Raw genomic sequence first — 22,592 nt, 5'->3', positions numbered from 1 at the left:
TTCGGACAACTTGAAACGGACAAAAAAGGTCTAAATTTAGCAATTGAAGAAGAAAGAAGGACGAGTGTTCGGGTGCTGTACGGGGAGTTTATGGTTGGTCGGATTTGTGATATTCCAATTCTCCCCCATGGTCCAAGTGATAGGGTGGTGTGGTTCTATAATGTTCATGGCATCTATACGACCAAACTAGCATACTTTTGGTTGCTCCGTAAAAGTATTGGGTATGGTCAGCATAGGTTCTTTTGGAAACTCTTTTGGAAGTTGAGAGTCCTTCCAAAACTTCATGTTTTTGCATGGCAGATTGGGCACGAATTGCTCCCAAAAAATGTAAAGATCTTGGCCATTAAGTATAATGTCGTTTGGGAATGCTCAAGGTGTAGGGGTGGTGACGAAACGTTGATTCAGGCCTTAAAAATTGCCCTAAAGCTGGAGATGTCCTTATTATGGGTGGTATTGATAACAGATTGCTGAATAAAAAGTATGAGCTCTACATTGATTGTCTCAAAGACTCTATGCGCCTTTTAGACAAAAAAGCTTTTGAGGATTTCATTAGTACCCTTTGGAATATTTGGAATGATAGAAATAATGCCATTTTTAGGGGTAAGGAGGAGGATGCTCGCGTGATATGGGAAAGAGCCCGCAAGCTCAATGATGATTTCTGGATTCATAATTTCTCTATTCTGCTGATTTTACCTTGGGTCCCTAGAGATTGAAAATGGGAAAAAAAACCCCAGAGGGTATTGCTAACGTGAACGTTGATGCCTCCGTGAAAGAGAATAGAATGGCTTGGGCATTCTCCTAAAAGACTCAGACAACTTTTTACTTTATGGTAGGGCAATCTTCATTGATAAGGCCGCTAACCTTGAGTGGGCAAAATTGGATGCTCTCCTTGTAGGCATTCAGTTAACTCAGCCTCTTAATCTTGACAAGGTTATCTTCAAAGCGGATTGTGCTTGTACTATCACTCGCCTTTGTAAGCACAAAGATGATATTACTATTTTTGGCTACCGCATTAAGAAGGTTCGAGAGATGTTCGATTCTTTCTCAAAGGCTGAAGTCAAATAGGTGAACCGAGGGCGTAATAAAGCGACTGATTTTCTTTGTAAATGGTCTTTATCTAATTATTGTAACATGTCATTTGAGATTGATTATCCTAGTGATATTCACAACCTTGTAATTGTTGATGCAATTTAATTGAGGTAATGGCCTTTAGGCCCTTCCATTGTAAAAAAGAAAAAAAGAAAAAATGAAGAGGGACGAGCCCACAAGAGCAACCTAATGAAAACCCAATTGCTGCCTAAATAAGCTAAGTAAGCTAATTTTAATAATTACAAAATAGCCCTCAAACTTCTCTTAAATTCATTCTCACCCTCCACTTTTTGTGCATTCAATTTCTAGCCACAAGCTAAAAATAGCAAAACCAATTCAACCCCTCTCCCAACTACCAAGGGTTGGCCATGGGAAGGGGGATTGGTTGCTATTTTTAGCTAATTTGAGAAGTCATCTGCCACTATAAAGCCCCATTCACCTTCTCATTTCTCATCCCTCACTTCACTATAAGAAATTTTCTCTCTTTCCCCTTTCTAGTTACCTTTCAATTCCCTTCTTCCCTTGTCTATTTCCCCTCTTGAAAAAGAGCTTGCATGCCACTTGGAGTAGCAGCAATTGAGTGTTCATGAAGGCCTTGGATCTGTAAAACGAGCAGAAAAGAGAGGAGAGCACTAGTCTCGCTTCGAAAAACCAACAAGATTTGTTTTTCTAGTTCCCTTCTCCTTGTAACAACCTGATGCCGTGTTAAATTAGGGTCATATGGCCATGTGGATAGACCATGTGGCAAAGCTCAGCCCATGTAGCTCAAGAACATGGTTTTGTGGCCAGATCATGTAACAATCTGTGCCCGTGTAACTTAGGGTTGTATAGCCATGTAACAACCTCTGGTCGTGTGGACAAACCTGCATCAAAACCTAATAGGCCACATGGTAGTTTGGGGTAGCCATATGGGACACATGGTTGTGTGGTAGACCATGTACTAGGCCATGTGCACCTAAAATAACTACAAGATCAAGTCATTTCTCCTACCAGTGCTTGGGTACCAAACCATACCATTTGCATCTATTAATACCCATTTCAAAACACACCTAATCATGTCAAAATATGTCATATACCATTCCACCTAAGTGCCTAACCAATATGCCCACAATGGCACCTTAATTTATAATTCAAAACAACCAAAATGAATATGCTCAAACATACCAATTCATTAACATTAAATGAGCCTTTCACTATCACTTACTCAAGCAAAATTAACCTTTAAATCAACCTCATGTTTCAAACATCAAATATATCAAAACATATCATACACCTTTCCTCAACCAAAAGCATATTACATAACATGACATTTTCCTTAACCATAAGGATATTAAACATACAACTCAATCCACCTAACAAGTCATTAACAAAATACCATTACCTTCTCATATATATATACACACTTATAAACATAATAACCAAAGACATCAAGATACAAAATGAACATAATAACCAAAAGACTTCCTAGATACATGCCAAGACCAAAATGATCATTTCACCAATGTTTGGGTTCAGGATTTCCACTGGATGCTGAGTCAACGATCAAGTTGTAAGGTACCTAACCTGCACACGAAAAAAAAATCGTATGCTAAGTATAACTCAACGGTATTTCTATTAACAGAGTATTAAAAACAAAATACAATACATTTAAATGCTTAATTTAAACTAGATGATGCTATGCAAATATCATATCAAATGCACAAGTTTAAATATGCATTATTTGATAAAATGCATTTTATTAATACTAATACATGGGAAATTCAATTCATATATCATATTGTACCTAAATCTAGTTTTATATATATCAATGATCATATCAATCATAGTTCAATTCATTTCAAACATAATCAACACCATTCCTTATTCACATATCCATCCAATATTTTAGTTTCTATTTCACATTTCATTCCATAACATTTCCTATTTCAATAGCATTCTCATTTTGTTAGGATCGTCCCGATTAAAGCAACAAGTGACAAAAATAGCGGAATAAATTGAGAAATTGAACACACAAATTTAACGTGGAAAAACCCATCCAAAGAGGATAAAAAACCACGGGCAAAGACAATTTTACTATAATGGGAAAAGAACGAAGAGTACAAAAGATGGAGATAAAAACTAAACCCCGAAAACCCGAAAATAAAGAACTCTCAAAACGTAAACACAAAATTCTCTAAATGTGTTATGAGTTCTAATCTCTAATGGGTGTATTTTCTAAGGTTGTAAAAGAGCCTATTTATAGGCTAAATTCATATGCCAAATAATAATAAAATAATCTAACTAATCAGTGTTTGACTGAAATAAATAAACAGAGTTTAACTAAAAGATTATTTTTCGAATTTGACTGAAAATAAGAGTCATACTTAACAAATCTCCACATTGACTCATATTTCTACAACGACATCTTTGTCAAAGCCCGCCACGAGCCTATCTTGAACTATGCAGGGAATTAATTAAGTCGAATCTGGGCTTAGAAATTGGAAGACTTCTAGCCTTCGACTTGTACATTGCCAAATCAAAACTAACCCGGGTCTGATTTTCACTAACACAGTGCCCTAACTTTTCAAAACCTACATCCAAAAGAGAACCTTTCTTCAACAAAACGGTCATACATTTTTCCCTCTTATGACCAAGTTGCCTCTGCTCCAAACAAGTTGACTTCGACTCTGTAACGGACGAGGGACGTCCAATTTCACCGGTCACTATAGAACCTTCCAGAATACAAAGACTGTCAGTTCTTTTACCTTTTAACAAAACGAGAGCTCCATGAGATACTTTAATGTCGCTCGAATCGATGTTGATTCTGCATATTTTCAAGTCTAAAATATTCAAGGAGATGAGATTCTTTCGTAAATCAGGTACATACCTGACATCTGAGAGTGTCCTAATCGTCCCATCATGTATCCTAATTTTAACAGTACCAATACCAATTACTTTACTAGATGAATCGTTTCCTATGCGCACAACTCCACCTTCAACTGAACTGTATGTAGAGAACCATTCTCTATTGGGACACATGTGGAAAGAACATCTCGAATCTAGGATCGACTCGGACGTGAGCTTGGAGTTATCGCTCGTTGACACTAACAAGAAATCATCACCGCTTTCATCGATCAAATTAGCACCAGCTACATCTTCCCCGTTACTCTCAGCAGCTCTTTTATTTTGTAGTTTATAACAATCTGCTTTGACGTGACCTAACTTTTTACAATAGCGACACCTTTTCTCTTGTTTCTTTGATGCTATCAAAACGGAAGCTTGCCTATCTACCTTGCTATCCAAATGAAGCTTATTGTCGAGTTTGTCTCTACTCAACAAATGACCCTTCACATCTTCGAACGAGAGTTTGTCTCTGCCATAAATCAGGGTCTCCCTGAAAGACTTGTATGAAGGGGGTAAAGAGACAATAATAGCATAGCTTGATCTTCATCATCAATATGAACCTTAACGTTCTTTAAATCATTTAAAAGAGCAATAAATTGACTGATGTGATCTCTAAGAAGCTCACCTTCGTTCATGCGAAACGTAAATAGACGTTGTTTCAACAATAAACGGTTAGCCAGAGACTTAGTCGCATAAAGAGTTTCTAACCTTTTCCACAATGCGGATGAGGTCTACTCCATCAATACCTCCTGCAATACCATATTCGCGAGGCACAACTGGATTGCAGACAAAGCCTTTTCATCAAACTTTTCCCATTCTGTTTTATTTAGATTCTCAGGCTTTTTCTCGATAACAACCTTTTTCAGACCAGATTGAACTAGAATTGTCATCATCCGAACTTGCCACAGATTGAAATTTGTCACACCATCGAACTTCTCAATTTCAAACCTTGTTGTTTCCATATCTGAATGGGCTGATCTTTGAACTAGCTCTGATACCACTTGTTAGGATCGTCCTGATTAAAGCAACAAGTAACAAAAATAGCTGAATAAATTGAGAAATTGAACACACAAATTTAACGTGGAAAAGCCCCTCCAAAGAGGATAAAAAACCATGGGCAAAGATAATTTTACTATAATGGCAAAAGAACGAAGAGTACAAAAGATGGAGATAAAAACTAAACCCCGAAAACCCGAAAACAAAGAACTCTTAAAACGTAAACACAAAATTCTCTAAATGTGTTATGAAATCTAATCTCTAATGGGTGTATTTTCTAAGGTTGTAACAGAGCTTATTTATAGGCTAAATTCATATGCCAAATAATAATAAAATAATCTAAACTAATCAGTGTTTGACTGAAATAAATAAACAGAGTTTAACTAAAAGATTATTTTTCAAATTTGACTGAAAATAAGAGTCATACTTAACACATTTCAATATCATTTTCCATTTTAAAATCATTATCTCGATTTTACCATTTACTTCCCCTATTAACATGACTTGGACTTGGATGGATACATGGATCCAACCAACACACCAGTTTCACACCTAGTGTCTCATCGGATAAATCTAAAATAAGTAGTTGCGCCCAACGCTATAAATAAATTTGACACCCAGTGTCTCATTGATTAAATTGAAGCAAATTGGCACCCAGTGCCTCATCGAATCGTAGCTGAAGTAACCCTAAACTATTTCTATCCTATGGCATGCCATATATATTTGACTTTTCCCTAACAGTTAATAGGGACTCCATTTCATAATTCACTAACATCAAATACCTCATTTCAGCTTTATTTTCATCATAAACATATAACTTACATATACAAAACATTATATCATCACATTACATACTCAATTTCACATTTCAACAATATATATTTCATAAATATTCAATTTAGTCCATAGATATATCGATCAATTCAATCCAACCCAAATCATTTCATCATCACAATTGACTCACCTCATATTATTACCATGTACAAGCAGTTTATAATGCAACAATTTACAAAAAGTTCGGATTAGAAAAACACAAACCGTAAACTCCGAGCTATTTATCATCAACCTTGTTTTTTCCTTTCTTTTTTGAAGACTCCGGGTCAACCTTAGCTACGGATTAAAACAAACAGAATAAATTAACAATACACAGCCAAATTTGCATTCAATTGCTAAATCAAACAACTTTTACATATTATTCAATTTAGTCTCAAAAACCAAGACTAGCATAATTTTCACATTTAGCCCCCAAACCTAATGCCAAATTTTCTAGAGTCCTCATAGGACTTCATATTTCTCAATTACACCCCAAATTTTAAATTTTGCATAATTTAGTCTTTATTGTACAAAATCATCAATCAACTTTACAAATTAGTCTTATTCCACTTCTAACCTTAAAATCTATCAAAATAACACTTCAAACTTCAATTATTTAATAATGGCAACATCTTCAATCTTAAAGAATACCAAAAAAATACTATATGGGTCAGCTAGCTCGTATTACCAAGGTTCCAAAAACATAAAAATTACAAGCAAAGGGACTAAATTGACTAACCAATTAAAGCTTGAAACCCCTAAGACCCTTGGTCGTTTGTCCTTCTCCTCCTTCCTTTGCTTTCAAAATATTGTTGTATGAAAAGAGAATGAAAGTTTCTCTTTCATTACACTACAGATCATCTTTTTTTTAGTTTAAATAGCCATTTTATTTTTATTTTATTTTATGTTATTAAAATTTCATAACATTTCTAATCTATTAACACTTAATGTCGTCCACTTTAGTATAACCATTGGTTTAATGACTTCAAAAAAACCCTTAATCAAGATCTACCTCATAATTTAATAACAATTGATCTTTTGACCTTTTTATGGTTTAGTCCATGTATTATAAATAAACATTAATTCGACAAATTTAGTCAATCGAAATTCAACTCACTTCAAAATCTGATTTACGTAATCAGGATTCCAGAACCATATTTTTGACACCATTGACTTTTGGGTCATTATAGCTTGTTATGGATAACCTGTATGATTTGTATGGAATTTGACAAGTTTAAAAATGTGTTATGTACTGTGATGTTTAAGGATGGTGGTATGAATACATCTAGTATACATCTGACGAGTCCAAGTAATATGATGAGAAGAATGATCGTGCATGTGTGTCTCAAATGTATGCTAAGTGCTATGTTCTATTAAGAGTCTGTGTTTGTCTCAGCGGTGTTTTCCAAAGGGGTCCGTCTAGAAATTAAACACAAATTTTAAAAGGAAAAAGTCCATGGCCATGACACCTCCTAAAAAGGAACTAAAGACGGTAATTACCTAAAGGGGGTTCTCTACTTGTCCAAGGACGATGATGGGCAAACCTCACATAATGTGAGTTTAGGCAAATTCACATCTTAAACACGTTAAAAAATAATAGCCCTTGTGGCAAATCATGAACGATTAGCCTATTTGGCGAATTTCGAAAAGAATAGCCTTTGTGGTAAATATCTGAAAGAATAGCTTGAGTGGCGAATTCTTGAACGAATAGCCCTTGTGGCAAGATTTTGGAAGGAAACGCCTTGGTGGGGGACTCTGAAAGGACAACCTTCGTGGCAAAGTTTGAAAGAGTGATCTCTAAAGCGGACTCTGAAAGGACATTCTTTGTGGTGAACTTGGAATAGGCTATTATGTGGCGTATTATCATGAGGCTCTCAATGGCGTACTTAAAGGAAATATTCCTTGTATAATGTGTGTGTGTGTGTGTAGATCCGGATTCGATCAATCGAATCGGGTTGAGGGTGTTACAAATTTAACATAGACATATGCTAGAAAGATTAATTGATTTTAATAAGTATGTTTGCATTGGTTAACAAAAGACCAAGTTGCCATGGAATTATCTGTAACATCATAAACATGGTTTTAATAATTCTAAGTTAATGAATAAAATTAATCTAACACACATGTCAAATTGATTAAACTTGTTAAAGATTTGTTTTCACCTTGTGTTTTAATTTAATTTAATTTGTTACTTAGTTAATTTTTAATATAGGTAATAGCTCACTTTCCTCAAAATATTTTTCAATTACCACCAATTTGCTTAAGTTTATATTCCATAAATATATGTTTGTATAGTTCTTATGGAGACAATAACTCGATACATTTATCATTTTATTACTTGTTATAATTGTATATACTTGTACATTTTTGTCATTCCACCTGTTAACTATTAAACTGCTAGCTGACCCACGAGCGTGCAAGATGCAACTGAAACTTTGGTGCATACACATTCTGTCTAGTTTGCGTGCTACTCTTTTGTTTAGTTCCTTGTAGTTCCATTTAGTTAAGAATGAACTTGGAATATATATATAGAGAGAACATTAATATATATATACACACTATCAGAGACAATATTAAACTAATATCGTTATTGCTTTTCCTTCACAGTTCTATCTGCAGTTGGGTTTTAGCTTATGAAACTACCTTGAACAATCAGATAGAGCCATTTTCTCTCAAGTTTAGTTCAACTAAGAAAAACTAAAAAAATAAAACTAAAACAGATGACATAAGACATGAGATAGACAACATTACTTTTTTTTTCTTTCAAGTATTTATTTATCCATTTTCAGTCATATATGATAGCTCATTAGCCTTAATTTATACCATTACCAAGAAAACAAATGAAAAGAACAATATACTTTAAAAAACCAAAAGTCTATTTTTTTCTCGTAGCACCAATGACTTCATTGAAGATCTTCAACACATCTCTTCTAGTCGACAATTCAACATGCTGCATTTTCTTTTTATTAAAAATCAAGACAATTTTACAAATTGCAAGAGAAATATTGTTTGTTATGTTCCAATACCTCTTTCAATCAATAGTTGCTTTACACAAGGCTGTCTTGCTACTTGTTATACTAGCTTTATGTTTATGATTATTGCAACCCTGATAGATGAGTCTGTTAACAAGTCAATACAAAGCATGCATAATTATATACGGATAGGGTGAGATTTATTAAATTTCATTGACTAAATTTGCTAATTTTCAAGTTTGGAACATCAATAACTTGCGATGACTTTTTAGATGGGATCTAAGTATTTTTAGATTTAAATGTGTTAACAAGACAATACAAAGCATGCATAATTTGATGGGAGCTCAAGTTATGATAGTTTTAGTGAAAACTACGCGAGTAGAATTTCTGTATGGGATTATTACAAAAATGATGAGTTTCGGGCTTTTAATTTGAGTTTGGGTTTGATTTTTAGGCTTAATTTTTATTATATATGAGTCCAATATTGTATTTATTAAGTTTTATTATTTATTTGTTCCGAGTTTTGGATATTTTTTTAAGTATTTTAAGTTGTTTACAAGTTTTATATTTCTTAATAAAACAAGAAAGTTTAGTTTAAAACTACTCATTGTTTAATTAATGAGAGTTAAGGCTTGTTCATTGTTATTAGGCACACATTGTTTTTACTAATAAAGCTTTTAACTTTCGGGGTTAATTTTTTTTGTGCAAGATTTGTTTCGATTTTCTTCAATGAGTCGTGGGTGTCAAAACCATTTTTAAATTTGAACAATGGGGGTCGACTTTTGAAAATAAAATGGGAGTCGCCACCAATCTTTTATTAAGGTGTGACCGGTTCACCGTTAAAAAATGAATTTGGTCCACGAAATTTCAAGAAAATAGATTCGGGAGTCGATTACGCACGAGGAAGGGTTAGCACCCTCGTACGCCCAAAATTGGTACCAAATTGATTGTTTGATGTCTTAATGTCAAAACTTTGAAAAGATTTTAAAATACGATCCTTTGGTGAGAAAACTTGAAAAACTAAGTTGAATGATAAGACGCACTTATCTCGCAGAAATAAATTGCCACACTTAGTGAGTTAGGGTGCAACAATTCAATCTTCGAAATTAAATTCGTCCCCTTTTTTAAGAAAATCATGTATTTTAAGAAGATTATTCGATTATTTAAGTCAATCGAGAAATTAAAATCCAGTAAGTTAGGGTTCAATTTCTCAAAATTCCTAAACATCAAATATTGCCTTTATTTTAAAATCGAGATAACAAAATGTTGTATCCAGTAAGTTAGGATCCATCACTTTGAAGTCTCAAAAGCTTTATTTTAAAGTTGTATGGTCTTAACAAAATAAACGCTTGGCTATTCAAATTTGTCGAGAAGAATTGAAACTCAGTAAGTTAGGGCACAATTCTCTCGAGAGCTATGAGCACCAGGTCCTTTTGAAAATTATGAAATAAAAATGATTGTAATGCTCCAATAAAATACAATTTTTACAAATGAGACATGACAGAAGCAATATATAATGTAAAAAATAAATAACAAGCCAAATATACACTAACAAGTGGCAAACAAATAGTAGGTAAATGCAAATAACCATAATGATTTTAATTATATTATACAAACATCGATGTCAATGCTCAAAAACTAAATAAATTTATCATAAATTCAAAAGATACATTAAGATAATAATAAAAAACAATATATCCTATGTATGAAAGCTTCCAAATAAATTACATATATGATCTTCAAAATAGACACAAAATATAATAAAACATTAAATAATTGGTATTTGAAATAAATTGGAAATAAATTTGAAATAGACAATATACATTTATTAGTTTGATATATAAATAATGCATATAAAAATATAATAATAATGATATATATATACTAGTAAAAAAATAGAATAGGGAAAGTATATTATTGCATTTTAAAAAAAACATAATTATATATAAATAAAACCGATTTAAAAGACATATATAAAAAAATTTAAAGCTAATAATCATAATGAAATCAAAATATTAATATATACTTAAGAAAAGAATAATTTCATGAGTTATATATATTTATAAATAATAGTATTATAAAAAACAAAAAAAATTATTATGTAAGTATTTATTATATAAGAATATATAAAAAGATAATTTTACAAAATAAAACATCAAAAGCTTGTTTAAATTTCCATAAAGTATATAAAATAATCAATGATGAGGTAAATAATAATATGTTAAATTTAAAACAAAAATTATATAGTAGGCTTAAAACATTAATGTATGATGAATTTAAATAATGCTAATAATGATTTAAAATAATAATATATCATATCTTAAAAACACACTAATAATAAAATTAAAAAATAATATCAAATTTAAACATTAAAATAATATAAGTTTTTAGAAATAAATATGTCAAACTAAGAATTAAATAGAATTAGAATTTTTTAAAAAAAACTAAATTTCTAGTAGAATTAAAAAAAGGGGCTAGATTGATAATTGATTCAAAACTGAGGGATCAAAACAGCAATTAAACGCAAATGCTAAGATGCTCCAATCCGATCAGCGAAAATGGCGGCGTTTAGATATGGATCTAAATGAAATTAAAATAAAAATGCAATAACAATTTAAAAGAATTGAAAGGAAACTGAATCAAAATGAAAGCCAATGTAGAGGGATTCAATGCGTAAATTTCCCCTTAATTTCAAAAGGCGCGGATCCTCCCGAATCAAGTCGGATCATCGGGTCAAGGCACCAAAAGCGTAAAAAACCTAAATCTAAAGATTTTCGTTCAAAACACAGAAGAAAGTGGGAGCGCCGCTTTTGGTTTTTCATCTACTATCGCAACTCAACCCCTTAGATCCCTATCTGCTCCTATTGTAACGAGCGAAACAGGGATCCGACCGTCGTACTCTGCAGGTAAACTCTCATCCTTAAGCCTCTCTTTTTCTTTGTTTAGTGTATTCGTAAAGAAGTAAAAAGAGAAAGAAAACAGTAAAGAAAAACGAAAAAGAAAAAAACTCAATATACCTCTTAAATCTGCTCTTTTTCTCTTTTTCTTTTAATCTTTTTTATTCCATATCTCTCTCTGTAAAAAAGGAAGGATCAAGTACATCCATGGGGGTTTTTATAACCCGAAAATAAAAGAAAAATAAAAAAGAATACAAATTTCTTTTTTCTTTCTATTTTTTTTCTTTTTTCTGCTTTTCTCTTGCTGTTTGTTTGTATGTTGCGCAGGTACGGCTGTACGGAGATGGTGGCGTGGCGCACGAAGAGAGGAAGACCGAATGCGCTGGAGGCTGTGCGGCGCGATAGGCTAACTAGGGTATCTGTTTGTGATTCTTTTTGTTTTGGGCTTCAATGTAATTGGGCCGAGGTATTTGGGTCATTATTTGTATAACTGGACGTTTGGACTTTAGTTATATATATTTTTTATTTGGGTTTTAATATATGTATCAGGCCGGGCAAATTTGGGTCATTACAATGGGAATTAATTTTTCATCCTTCAATTTGTAAAGGATTATTTATTGGATAGTTGATTAGAGACTTTAATTGAGTTTGTTGAGATATGATGGATATGATGGATAAATATATAAGGGTTCAATTGGACACTTCTATATTTATCCATCATATCCATCGATTTACTCGTTCCATCTTTCATTTTTTTTTCTAATTTTTGTTGATTTATTTATTATTTTTCTTTAGTTTTTGTTCATAAGTTTCTTATTTTAGTTATTTTTGTTTTTGCTATTTTTCTAAATAAAATTGTCTTGTAATTCATAACACAGCTATAGGAGAAACCTTCCCTGGTCATTACTAATCATGCATCTAGCAAGTTTGTGGGGTTTTTTACAATAATATTATAACAAAAATAAAAATTTACCAAAATATTATAACTTTTTTTTATTTATCAAAATATATAATTTTTTTTATTTACCAAAATATATCAAAAAAACCAAAAAAACATACAAAAAAATCAGACCGATGTGACAATTAACTGGTCATGCCAATGGGATTGGCGGCACCAAAGGTGCCAAAACCATTGGCGGCACCAATGGTGCCAATACCATTGGCGGCACCAGTTAATAATAGGGGTGGGGGCAGAAGGAGAGGGAAAGAAAGAAAGAGAGAAAGAAAGGAAGAAAGGAGAGGGAAGAAAGAAAAAGAAGGAAAGAAAGGGAAAGGAGAAGAGAAAAAAAGAAAGAAGGAAGAAGAAGAGAAGGAAAAGAAAAGAAAAAAGAAAAAAAGAAGGAAAGAAAAGGAAAGGAGAAGAGAAGAGAAAAAAAAAAGAAGAAGAAGAGGGAAGGAAGGAAAAAAAGAAAAAAAGGTAATTTTATTTATAAATTTAATTTTTTTGTAATATTTGTGTATTTAAAATTTATGTTATGTCATTATAGTTATTTTATTATTTTATTTAGCATATATATTTTATGAAATATGTTTAGAAAGAAAAAATAATGGTATGTACATTGTATGTTGATTAGGGATTTTTTTTTATGAAATTTATTTAGGAATTTGAAATTAAAATTTTAGGAAAATAGCATTAAAAGTAAAATGACAAAGAAGTATGTTTAAGAAAACATAAAATACGAAAAGAAAAAACGGGAATTGTATATTTATCGAAAATAATAAAATGCGGAAAAAATGCGAAAAATGCACATGCAATAGATTTCAAACATAATAAATTGAAATAATGTAAAATTATAAAATAAAAAATTACGATATTTTTTTAAAAAATAAAATACGGATAAAAAATTACGAACAAATGGCCGAAGTAAGAGTGTATTAATAATTTTTTTAAAAAAATTCAGAAATAATTTATAAAAATAATTGAAACAAATGTACTGAAATAATATAAAATTATAAAATACGAAAATAATATAGTTTTATTGAAAGTAATAAAAATTGGAAAAATAATAATACGGCCAAAGGGCAGGGGAAAGGGTTTATTGCGGCTTTTTTAGCAAAATATTACAAAAAAATACCAAAATTTTATAAACTTTTTCTTTATTTACAAAAATAATAGAGAAAAAAAGGGTGATGGAGGGGAAAAAAAGGCGGCACAAATATGTGGCTAATTACCTTTTAATCCCTGCTTATTTATTATTTTCTTTTATTCCCCTTAACACACTAAATTAATAAATTTCAAACATGATGCACTGAAATAATGTAAAATTATAAAAGACTAAGTTTATGATATTTTTTAAAGTAATAAAATGTGGAGAAAAAAATACGAACAAATGGCAGAAGTAAGAGTGTATTACTAACTTTTATAAAATTCTGAAATAATTAATACAAAATATTTCAAAGAAAATGTACTAAAATAATATAAAACAATAAAATACGAGAATAATATATTTTTATTTAAAGTAATAAAAATCGAGAAAATAATACGAGCAAAGGGCAGGGGTAATGTAAAATTTAAATAACACGCTAGAGTAATAAATTTCAAACATTATGCACCGAAATAATGTAAAATTATAAAATTAGAAATTATGATATTTTTTAAAGTAATAAAATGTTAAGAAAAAAATACGAATAAATGGCCGAAGTAAGATTTATTTACTAACTTTTTTTTCAACTTGCAGGCATCGCAATGGCTCGATTGATACGAACCGATATTAGACACATATCTGATGCGGCTAATAACGCGGTATGATTTATTATTTGTTAATCAGGAGTTCTATTTATTTAAAAACGATATACGCAGTATATACAAATAAATTATGTTATCATAATATTTTTCTGTAATTTTAAACTATCAGGACTCGTTCCGAGTATTAAGGGGTCGTGTCATGCTTTAAAGATAGCTCCGGATGCACGATTTATGCCGTACCTAGAGCTAGCTGGATTTGGGTCAGTAGCGATGATCCGGTCCTCGGACTTGCGGTTTGATTTATTATCTGCGCTAGTGGAGCGGTGGCATTCGGAGACCCATACTTTCCATTTTCCGTGCGGGGAGTGCACGGTGACCTTGGAGGATGTTGCAGTGCAGCTTGGGCTCCCAATTGACGAGAGTCCCGTAATGGGAGTATCTTCATTCACCGATCCGGCTGCAGTTTGCTATCAACTCCTAGGAAAGTCACCAGAGGATGGTGATAAATATTTTTCCGGCATAAAATTTACATGGCTAAAAGCCAAAATATGTGGATTATCAGCGACCGCCAGTGAAGGTGAGCTGATGTGCGCTGCTCGAGCGTACATCATGCATATGATAGGGGCAGTACTCATGCCTGATGCAAACGGCGACAGTGTGCATTTGTCATACTTGCCCCTGCTAGCTGATTTTTCCACTGCTAGATCGTATAGCTGGGGTTCTACCATTCTAGCAACGCTATACCGGGAGCTTTGTCGGGCGACAGAGCCGCAAGTTAAAGATATCGGCAGATGCCTCATACTGTTGCAGTCATGGGCGCTTTATCGGATGCCGTTTTTGGCACGCGTTGTCACCAACCCTATCTGTATCCACTGCCACTCAGGTGATAAAAATATTACAAATTGTCATTATTTGTCCCGAATAATATATATGGTAATGTTACCAACCCTAAACCCTGTACTAATTTTTGTAGGTGGACGACCCGTCCAGGCATCGGGAAGTCGAGTGATGTCCCGATATATCGGCTCAAGATTGAACAGCATGCTCGGGAAGGGGTAAGCTGCTATTCTGTTATTAATGACATCTATTCTATTTCTATAACTTACTCACATGTTATCGGTCTAACTCGTTACAATGTTATTACTCATGCAGTTTATATGGATGCCGTATCGGAGGCCGAAAATTGCAAATGTTGTACCCTCGTCCACACTCGTTGATTCCCACATATGGTGTACTAACACATCAATAATAAATTTCAACGTCGTCCAGTGGTATCACGGCGATCGGGTGCTTCGGCAGTTTGGGTGCATCCAACCTATCCCGGATCCACCGTGCCAGTTGGGGGATGATCACGGCTTGACAAAGAGAGGAAGAGTTCAATTGGACTGGGGAATATATCACCGGAAATACGTCGCACTGTGGAATGATCGATTCCGCCGAATTCCTCAGATGGTTATGGCTACCCACCTACAACCATCATCGGAGTATGTACAATGGTACCATAGCTGCAGGAAGCCGTATTTACTTGGAGCGCAATCGACTGTAATCCCCCCTACGTGCAGCAAGTTTGTGGATCGAACGCAGCGAACGTGCTAGATGCGGAGCCGATGGCATATTATTCTCCGCAACAGACAAAGCCCGAGCAGGACCCCCAGCCAGATCCCGGACAATCACAGTTAAATATGGATTCACATGGCTATCGTCCGGATTTGGTGGGCGGTGAATATTATCCGAGCTTCACACAGGGCGAATACGCCTACGACTTTGAACTGTTTGGATCCCCTCGGCCGCAGTACGGCATGCCCGGCCCTTCCGACATGTATCCGCAGCATTATAGGACTCATGATGGTTCAAGTTCGTCGGCGGTGAACGAGCAACAGGACCTTTCCTCTACGTTTTCCACGCCCCCACCTGCGGACAATGAGGATGTTAGTCGTCGCCCAGGCCGTGAGCGTCGACCTCCGCGTAGGTATACCCCCCAGACAACTCCATCGAACCATCAAATTTAGAGGTTTAATGCACTTTTTCCATAAATGGCATATTTGTATTTTAGTTATTGCTTACTTCTGAATTTTATGTATAAATATCCGTTGCCACGACTTTTTTCATTACATTAAAGCTCAATCAAATGATGAATGCCTCTATTTTCGATATAATCTTAATAATTCCACAACTCTCACATGGTTTTTTTTAACATTTAAATGGTAATGTTACAATTTGGATACAATTTAAGCGTAAGCATAAGCCGAATAAAAAAATCGATATAATCTTAAAATTACCTTTTATAACAATAAACATAAAAATTTTATAACTTTAGCTCAATTTCGCCCCGATCCCGATGACTGCCCGACATGAAAGTTTCGGTTAGGGCATTTCTTCTGGCTATGACCACTTAACCTACATATTCCACAACGCTTTCCGTTAGATTTCTCCCTAATGTCCATCTCATTACAGATTCTGCTTAACTGCGGACGACCCCTTGGATTCCTCTGTAGCCCTGCGTCTGGGAGAAGCTCGAAAGTGATCAGCGGTGGCACCTCCCATGTAGATAGGTCTGGCAAGACGGGGAACTCATTCTCCGAGACACGCAATGTGCGCTCCAACATGTACACATCATCGACATATTGTTCAGCATCAAGGTTGACTTTAGCACACGCTGCCATGACATGCGCACAGGGATAATGAAGTGTTTCGAACTTCTTGCACTCGCACCGTCTGCTTCAGAGATCAACTCCGTATGACCTAGTTCGATGACCGATGTTCTCAGTAACTCAAAACATTTCCAGTCGTCGTGAATATATTTCCACGTTCATTGACCTCGCCAACCAACGGTTTACGACCATTGCATCTCTCACATGTTCAACAAACACATGCCCCGCCTGAATCTGGTCAACTTGCTGCCCCCAATTCTTGGCATCAACGTAGCCAACCTGTAGAAAGTAACAGAAAATACCGATGCAATCGGAAGATGACGTGTTTTCAACAAGACAGCGTTGATCCCCTCCACTAAGTTTGTAGTCATGTGGCCATAACGAAAGCCCTCGTCAAAACTTTGAGCCCACTGTCACGGCTCTATTGTGCGCAACCATTGCCGGAAAGATGTGTTTGTCTGCCCCTCCATGTCACTCTCAAGTCGGTTCATTCTTTGCCAAAAAATATGTGGCTCTAACTCGTACGTTGCATACGTATTAACGAAAAATAAGTTCTAGTAAGTCGATAACATCAAACATTACAACTTAGATTGAAAAGATAAGGTTATCATTTACCCATTACCACGACTTGTCTCTTCCAGTCTGCATTCTTGTAATCTTTATGGAAGTTTGACGCAATGTGACGAATGCAGTAAACGGATCTCCATGGCACACAGGAACGCCTAGTAGCTGCAATTAAACCCTTCCCTCTATCGAAAATGATGCAAATGTTATCGTTCCTAATAACATACCTCCGCAGATTTGTGAGGAAGAATTCCCAATACTCCATGTTCTCTTTATCTACGATAGCAAATGCTATCGGGAGCACGTTTCTATTACCGTCTTGCGCAACTGCAAGAAGCAGTATCTGTGTATATTTTCCATACAACTAGGTCTCATCCACCTACACAAGTCGCTTACAGTGGGGAAATGCCCGCACACATGGATCGAACGTCTAGAACACCCGATGGAAAATCTTTTTTGCCAGCTGTAACTGCACATCCGGGCCGTAATGTGGACTTGTCTGCAACTCAATCACAGTCTCCGGTACGTACCCCGCATAGCAACTATCCAACCTTGAAGCTCGTTATACGAAAAATTGTAATCCCCATACAGTTGCTCCATCGCTATCTGTTTAGCTACCCATGCCTTCCGATATGAGACTCGATACTGGAATCGTGCTTGCATTTCCGCAATGAGTACCAAAACTCTAATGGTCAGCATATCCTTCACCATTGGCATGATACACGTACAAATAGTTTTCGAATCAAGTTTTTCATGATCTTCTGTCAGACGTGATGATGTGCATATATGAGGACCAACAAATTTTCGTATCTCCCACATCTGAGAACTTCTAATGAATGCAGCTCGTACGCGCCAATTGTAGCCTTCCGCTGCCTTCCAACACTCCCCAACATATATTGTCGGAGTAGAGACGAATACTTTATAATCCACCGATATCTTCATGCTGTACCGTTTAATGGCATATACGCACTCTTCTTTACAGCTGAATCTCTGGCCTATGAATAACTCATCATCATCAGATGTTACGGCCAGCCCGTGAGAATGAACTATTTCAGGGTACTCCGGAAACTCAGATACATACACTGCGTCGGGGTCTATAAGCGACATGTGTGGCCCAGGATTATTGTGTACACAATACGCCGCATCTACTCTCCGACCGAAGAAGCGTTAATGCCTTCATCGTTGTTGACATCTTCAGCGTCAATATCATCAGGTACATCGTCCACATCGGGATCAGCGTCACCATTGACCTCTTTATCCCAATGATCGCCACCATCTTCTTCTTCGTCGGCACCTTCTTCTTCACTACCAACCATGTCAACATCGGGTGTAATATTCAGGTCGATGCCGATCCCACCCATAGTTGATTCACTATCAACGTATGATATTGGAGCCACCATCCGCGGTTCTTCAGCCCCGTCTTCTTCATCAGATGCATTTTGCTCCATACCGACTAACTCAGCAAATAAGTGAATCGATGCATTCTTCTCACTCCCATTCCCACAGTAGAGATCGGCCATTGTCTCCACGTCTTCGTCGTCTACAAGTTCCATTTCGACGAATTTGACCGGATTTGTCGAAACTAGAAACTTGTAGAAAATTTTTGATATCCTTCCCCCACAACGTCTATGGATTTTTGCATTAATCATTGCCTTCATTTCATCGAACGATACATTTCTATTAAATCTCGTTGCTATTTGTTGCCGACATTCAAATACACATCCAACACTTGTTGTCAATATAACTCTATCGAAATAAACGCATACAAGAAACTTAGCATCCATCTTCAATATTTAATCTGTCAAAAAAAACAAAATCTCATAAAAAATCTCGAACGGTAACTGAATTACTTAGAAAAAATTTATACTCAAAATAATACACAAAATAATACACACTAAAATTATTAATTTTATACTACGAATAATATTAATAATTTTATACTCAAAATAATACACACTAAAATTATTAATTTTACTAAAAATAATAACTAACTAACTAACTATAATAATACTAGTTTTTTACTAACTAGTTTATTTTCGTAAATAAAAATAATAAGTAACCATAATAATAATACTAGTTTTCTGCTAACAATAATATTACTAAGTTACATCTTAATACATTAATAACATCTTAATACTAACAACAACAACAACAACAATAACAATAATAATAATAATAATAATAATAATACTAACTAATACTTTTATTTTGAGTTTTATTAATCTTAATAACTAAACTAAAACAAAAAATATTACAAAATATACAAAATAATAACAACAATATAATCAATTATTTTTAAAAAAATACCTCCTTTTTCTCCTCTTTTTCTCTCTTTTTCTCTTCTTTTCCGTGCCAACTCTTCTTCTTCTTCTTTTTCTTTTGATTTTTCTCTCTTCAGCTGGACAGAGGTCGTATTTATAATACGAGTGGTGCCGCCAACGGCATTGGCACCATTGGTGCCGCAAATGGCATTGGCACCTTTGGTGCCGCCAATTCCATTAGCGTGACCAGTTAATTGTCACATCGATCTGATTTTTTTTTAGTTTTTTTTTATATATTTTGTTAAATAAAAAAAATTATATATTTTGGTAAATAAAAAAAAGTTATAATATTTTGATAAATTTTTATTTTTGTTATAATATTATTGTAAAAAACCCCAAGTTTGTGGCTTGAATCTTATTATTCCACTAAATTTAACGCATCGTTAAAAGTAATTTTGAATAATATTATTCTGAGAACTGATTCTGTTTTTTTTTTTTTTTTTTTGCATAAACGGAAAATAATGCTAACTCAAAACACATTATTCGATACAAACATATATGTTTTCAAATTGAACAAAAGATACACGATACATTGTTTTCAAACTCGGTTGTGAACTGGCTTAGCGGCCAATTTGAAGGCTTGATGTGGTTATGGAAGGCTCACTAGAACTGACAGATGCAGTGGGAACGTAAACAGGAGTTGGCATTATCCTTGGAAGTTCTGGCAGATCGGTCTCAAAATTCAGGACTTGAATAGCTTGCCTTATTGAAGGCCTCAGACTACTGTCAGGGTGCGCACACCATAATCCAACGATCATCAAACACTCCACCTGGTCCCTGTCAAACTCTGTATTAAGTCTCTCATCAATTGCAGACAGATGCTCTCCGATTTCATACAGATGCCAAATCCAGTGAACCAAACTCGTTTCAGAACCTTGTTTTAAAGGATTAATTGCCTTTCGGCCAGTGGCAATTTCTAAGGCAACCACTCCAAAGCTAAATACATCAGATTCTTTACTAGCTCTACCTGTGCTTATGTATTCAGGTGCCATGTAACCTAATGTTCCAACCAACCTGGTTGTTTGCCAGCCTAGGTCATGGTCCATAAGCCGAGCCAACCCGAAGTCCCCGAGCTTTACATTAAAGCTTAAATCCAGCATTACATTGCTTGATTTTATATCACGGTGCACCACGCATTGCTCCCACTCTTCATGGAGATAGAGCATTGCAGAGGCCAAACCCTGAGCAATTTTGTACCTTGAAGTCCAAGTAAGAAGCGTTTTCTTGTCAAAGAGATGAGAATCAAGGCTACCGTTCGGCATGAACTCGTACACGAGTAGAAATTCACCTTTATCATGGCACCAACCCACAAGTTGAACAAGATACCGATGCCTTAACTGGCTAATGATCTTCACCTCGGTTATGTACTCCCTTTTTCCTTGCCTGGAACCTCTTGATATCTTCTTGACAGCAACCGCCATATCTAAATCTGCTAAGTAACCCCTGTAAACAGCACCGAATCCACCTTCACCCAACTTCCTTTCATTGGAGAAGTTGTTGGTTGCTGAAACAAGTTCTTCAAATGTGAACCTTCTTGGTCCGGCTCCTCTTTCGAAGTCATCAGTAATTGATGCTACTTTCAATGCCACTCTTCTATTCCTTTCCAGTATCTGTTTCCGTCTCCTCAAAATTATAAATGTTATCAGGATTCCAGCTAGCAAGACAGCAGCTGAAACCGAAGTGGCAATTATAATTCTAGTCTTTTTCGCATTCTTTCCACTTGTCTCTTTTATATCCAAACTTGAACTGAATTCCCATGAATGCAGTGTGTGTCGTTCTGAATACATACCTGTAGCAGCTGAAAAACCAACCATAACCCACTCTGGCAAAACCTCCATCAGATTAATTTGATAAGAGAGACTAGATTTCTCTTTCGGATTGTTGGTCTTTTTGTAGCTCCAGGACACACTCAAATTCTTAGAGGTGGCATTGTAAGTAATCAGTACATCCGCAGGATCTCCACTGTGAAAGCTAGCATTCCAAGGTGAATAGACAGCTGAAGCAATGGAGTTCTTGTTTATCCCCACATGCTGAACTGGAGGATCCCATTCAGGGTTTGGAAAAGTATCAAATTCCACAAGAACTATTTGGTTCGTAGATGAATCAGAGGTTGTAGTATTAAACAGGCCTAAAAAGCCACCAGCTGAGTTTGGTGGGATTTGAGATCCAGCAGGAGCAAGGAAGAATGCAACCCCATGGCCAGAATTTGATGAACCCTGGGTGTCAATGGTGACTGTGAAACGGGAGGTGAAGTCGGACATCTTCCCAGTGTTAGAGTCCCAAAGCCTCACCATCTCACCATATGTGGCCCAACCAACACGACAAAGATAATTGAGCTTGTTAAATTCAATCTCTCCAACTGAAGCTGTTGCATCTCCCTGATAGAAAATGTCATTTGCATTAGGGTCGAACCGAGGAATGTGAAAGTTGATTGAACTGGCTAATGGAACAAGCAAGAACCAATAAAAAAAGGGTAAAACAAGTATGTTATAAAAGGATCTCGGCATGTTAGTATGTCGAGGGAATTCAACAGTGCTACTCCTGAAACTGGCAAGCTTGTTTATCAATGATAATTATAGGATTACCTTACATCTTCTTTTTTTTTGAAATTACCTTACATCTTGATTCTCTAGGCTCGGGTCAACTACATAACTTAGAGCAGACAAGGATAATCATTTCCCATAAAAATATAAAAATAATTGCACGTTTTCTGCCGGCAA

General features: G+C 35.0%; 1 protein-coding gene across 1 annotated transcript; it reads right to left on the bottom strand.

Annotated features, from left to right (window-relative positions):
- Positions 1 to 20,421: 20,421 nt before the first annotated feature.
- On the bottom strand, positions 20,422 to 22,379 carry LOC107892623 (L-type lectin-domain containing receptor kinase IX.1). Its single transcript, XM_041104269.1, has one exon. The coding sequence runs from the start codon at positions 22,377 to 22,379 to the stop codon at positions 20,433 to 20,435; it is 1,947 nt and encodes a 648-aa protein (XP_040960203.1). The 3' UTR covers positions 20,422 to 20,432.
- Positions 22,380 to 22,592: the final 213 nt, after the last annotated feature.

This window comes from Gossypium hirsutum, chromosome D11 (genome assembly GCF_007990345.1).
Source record: "Gossypium hirsutum isolate 1008001.06 chromosome D11, Gossypium_hirsutum_v2.1, whole genome shotgun sequence".
Lineage (NCBI taxonomy): Eukaryota > Viridiplantae > Streptophyta > Magnoliopsida > Malvales > Malvaceae > Gossypium > Gossypium hirsutum.
Note: the sequence above shows the minus strand (reverse complement) of the source record. Positions and strands in the feature narration are given on the sequence as shown.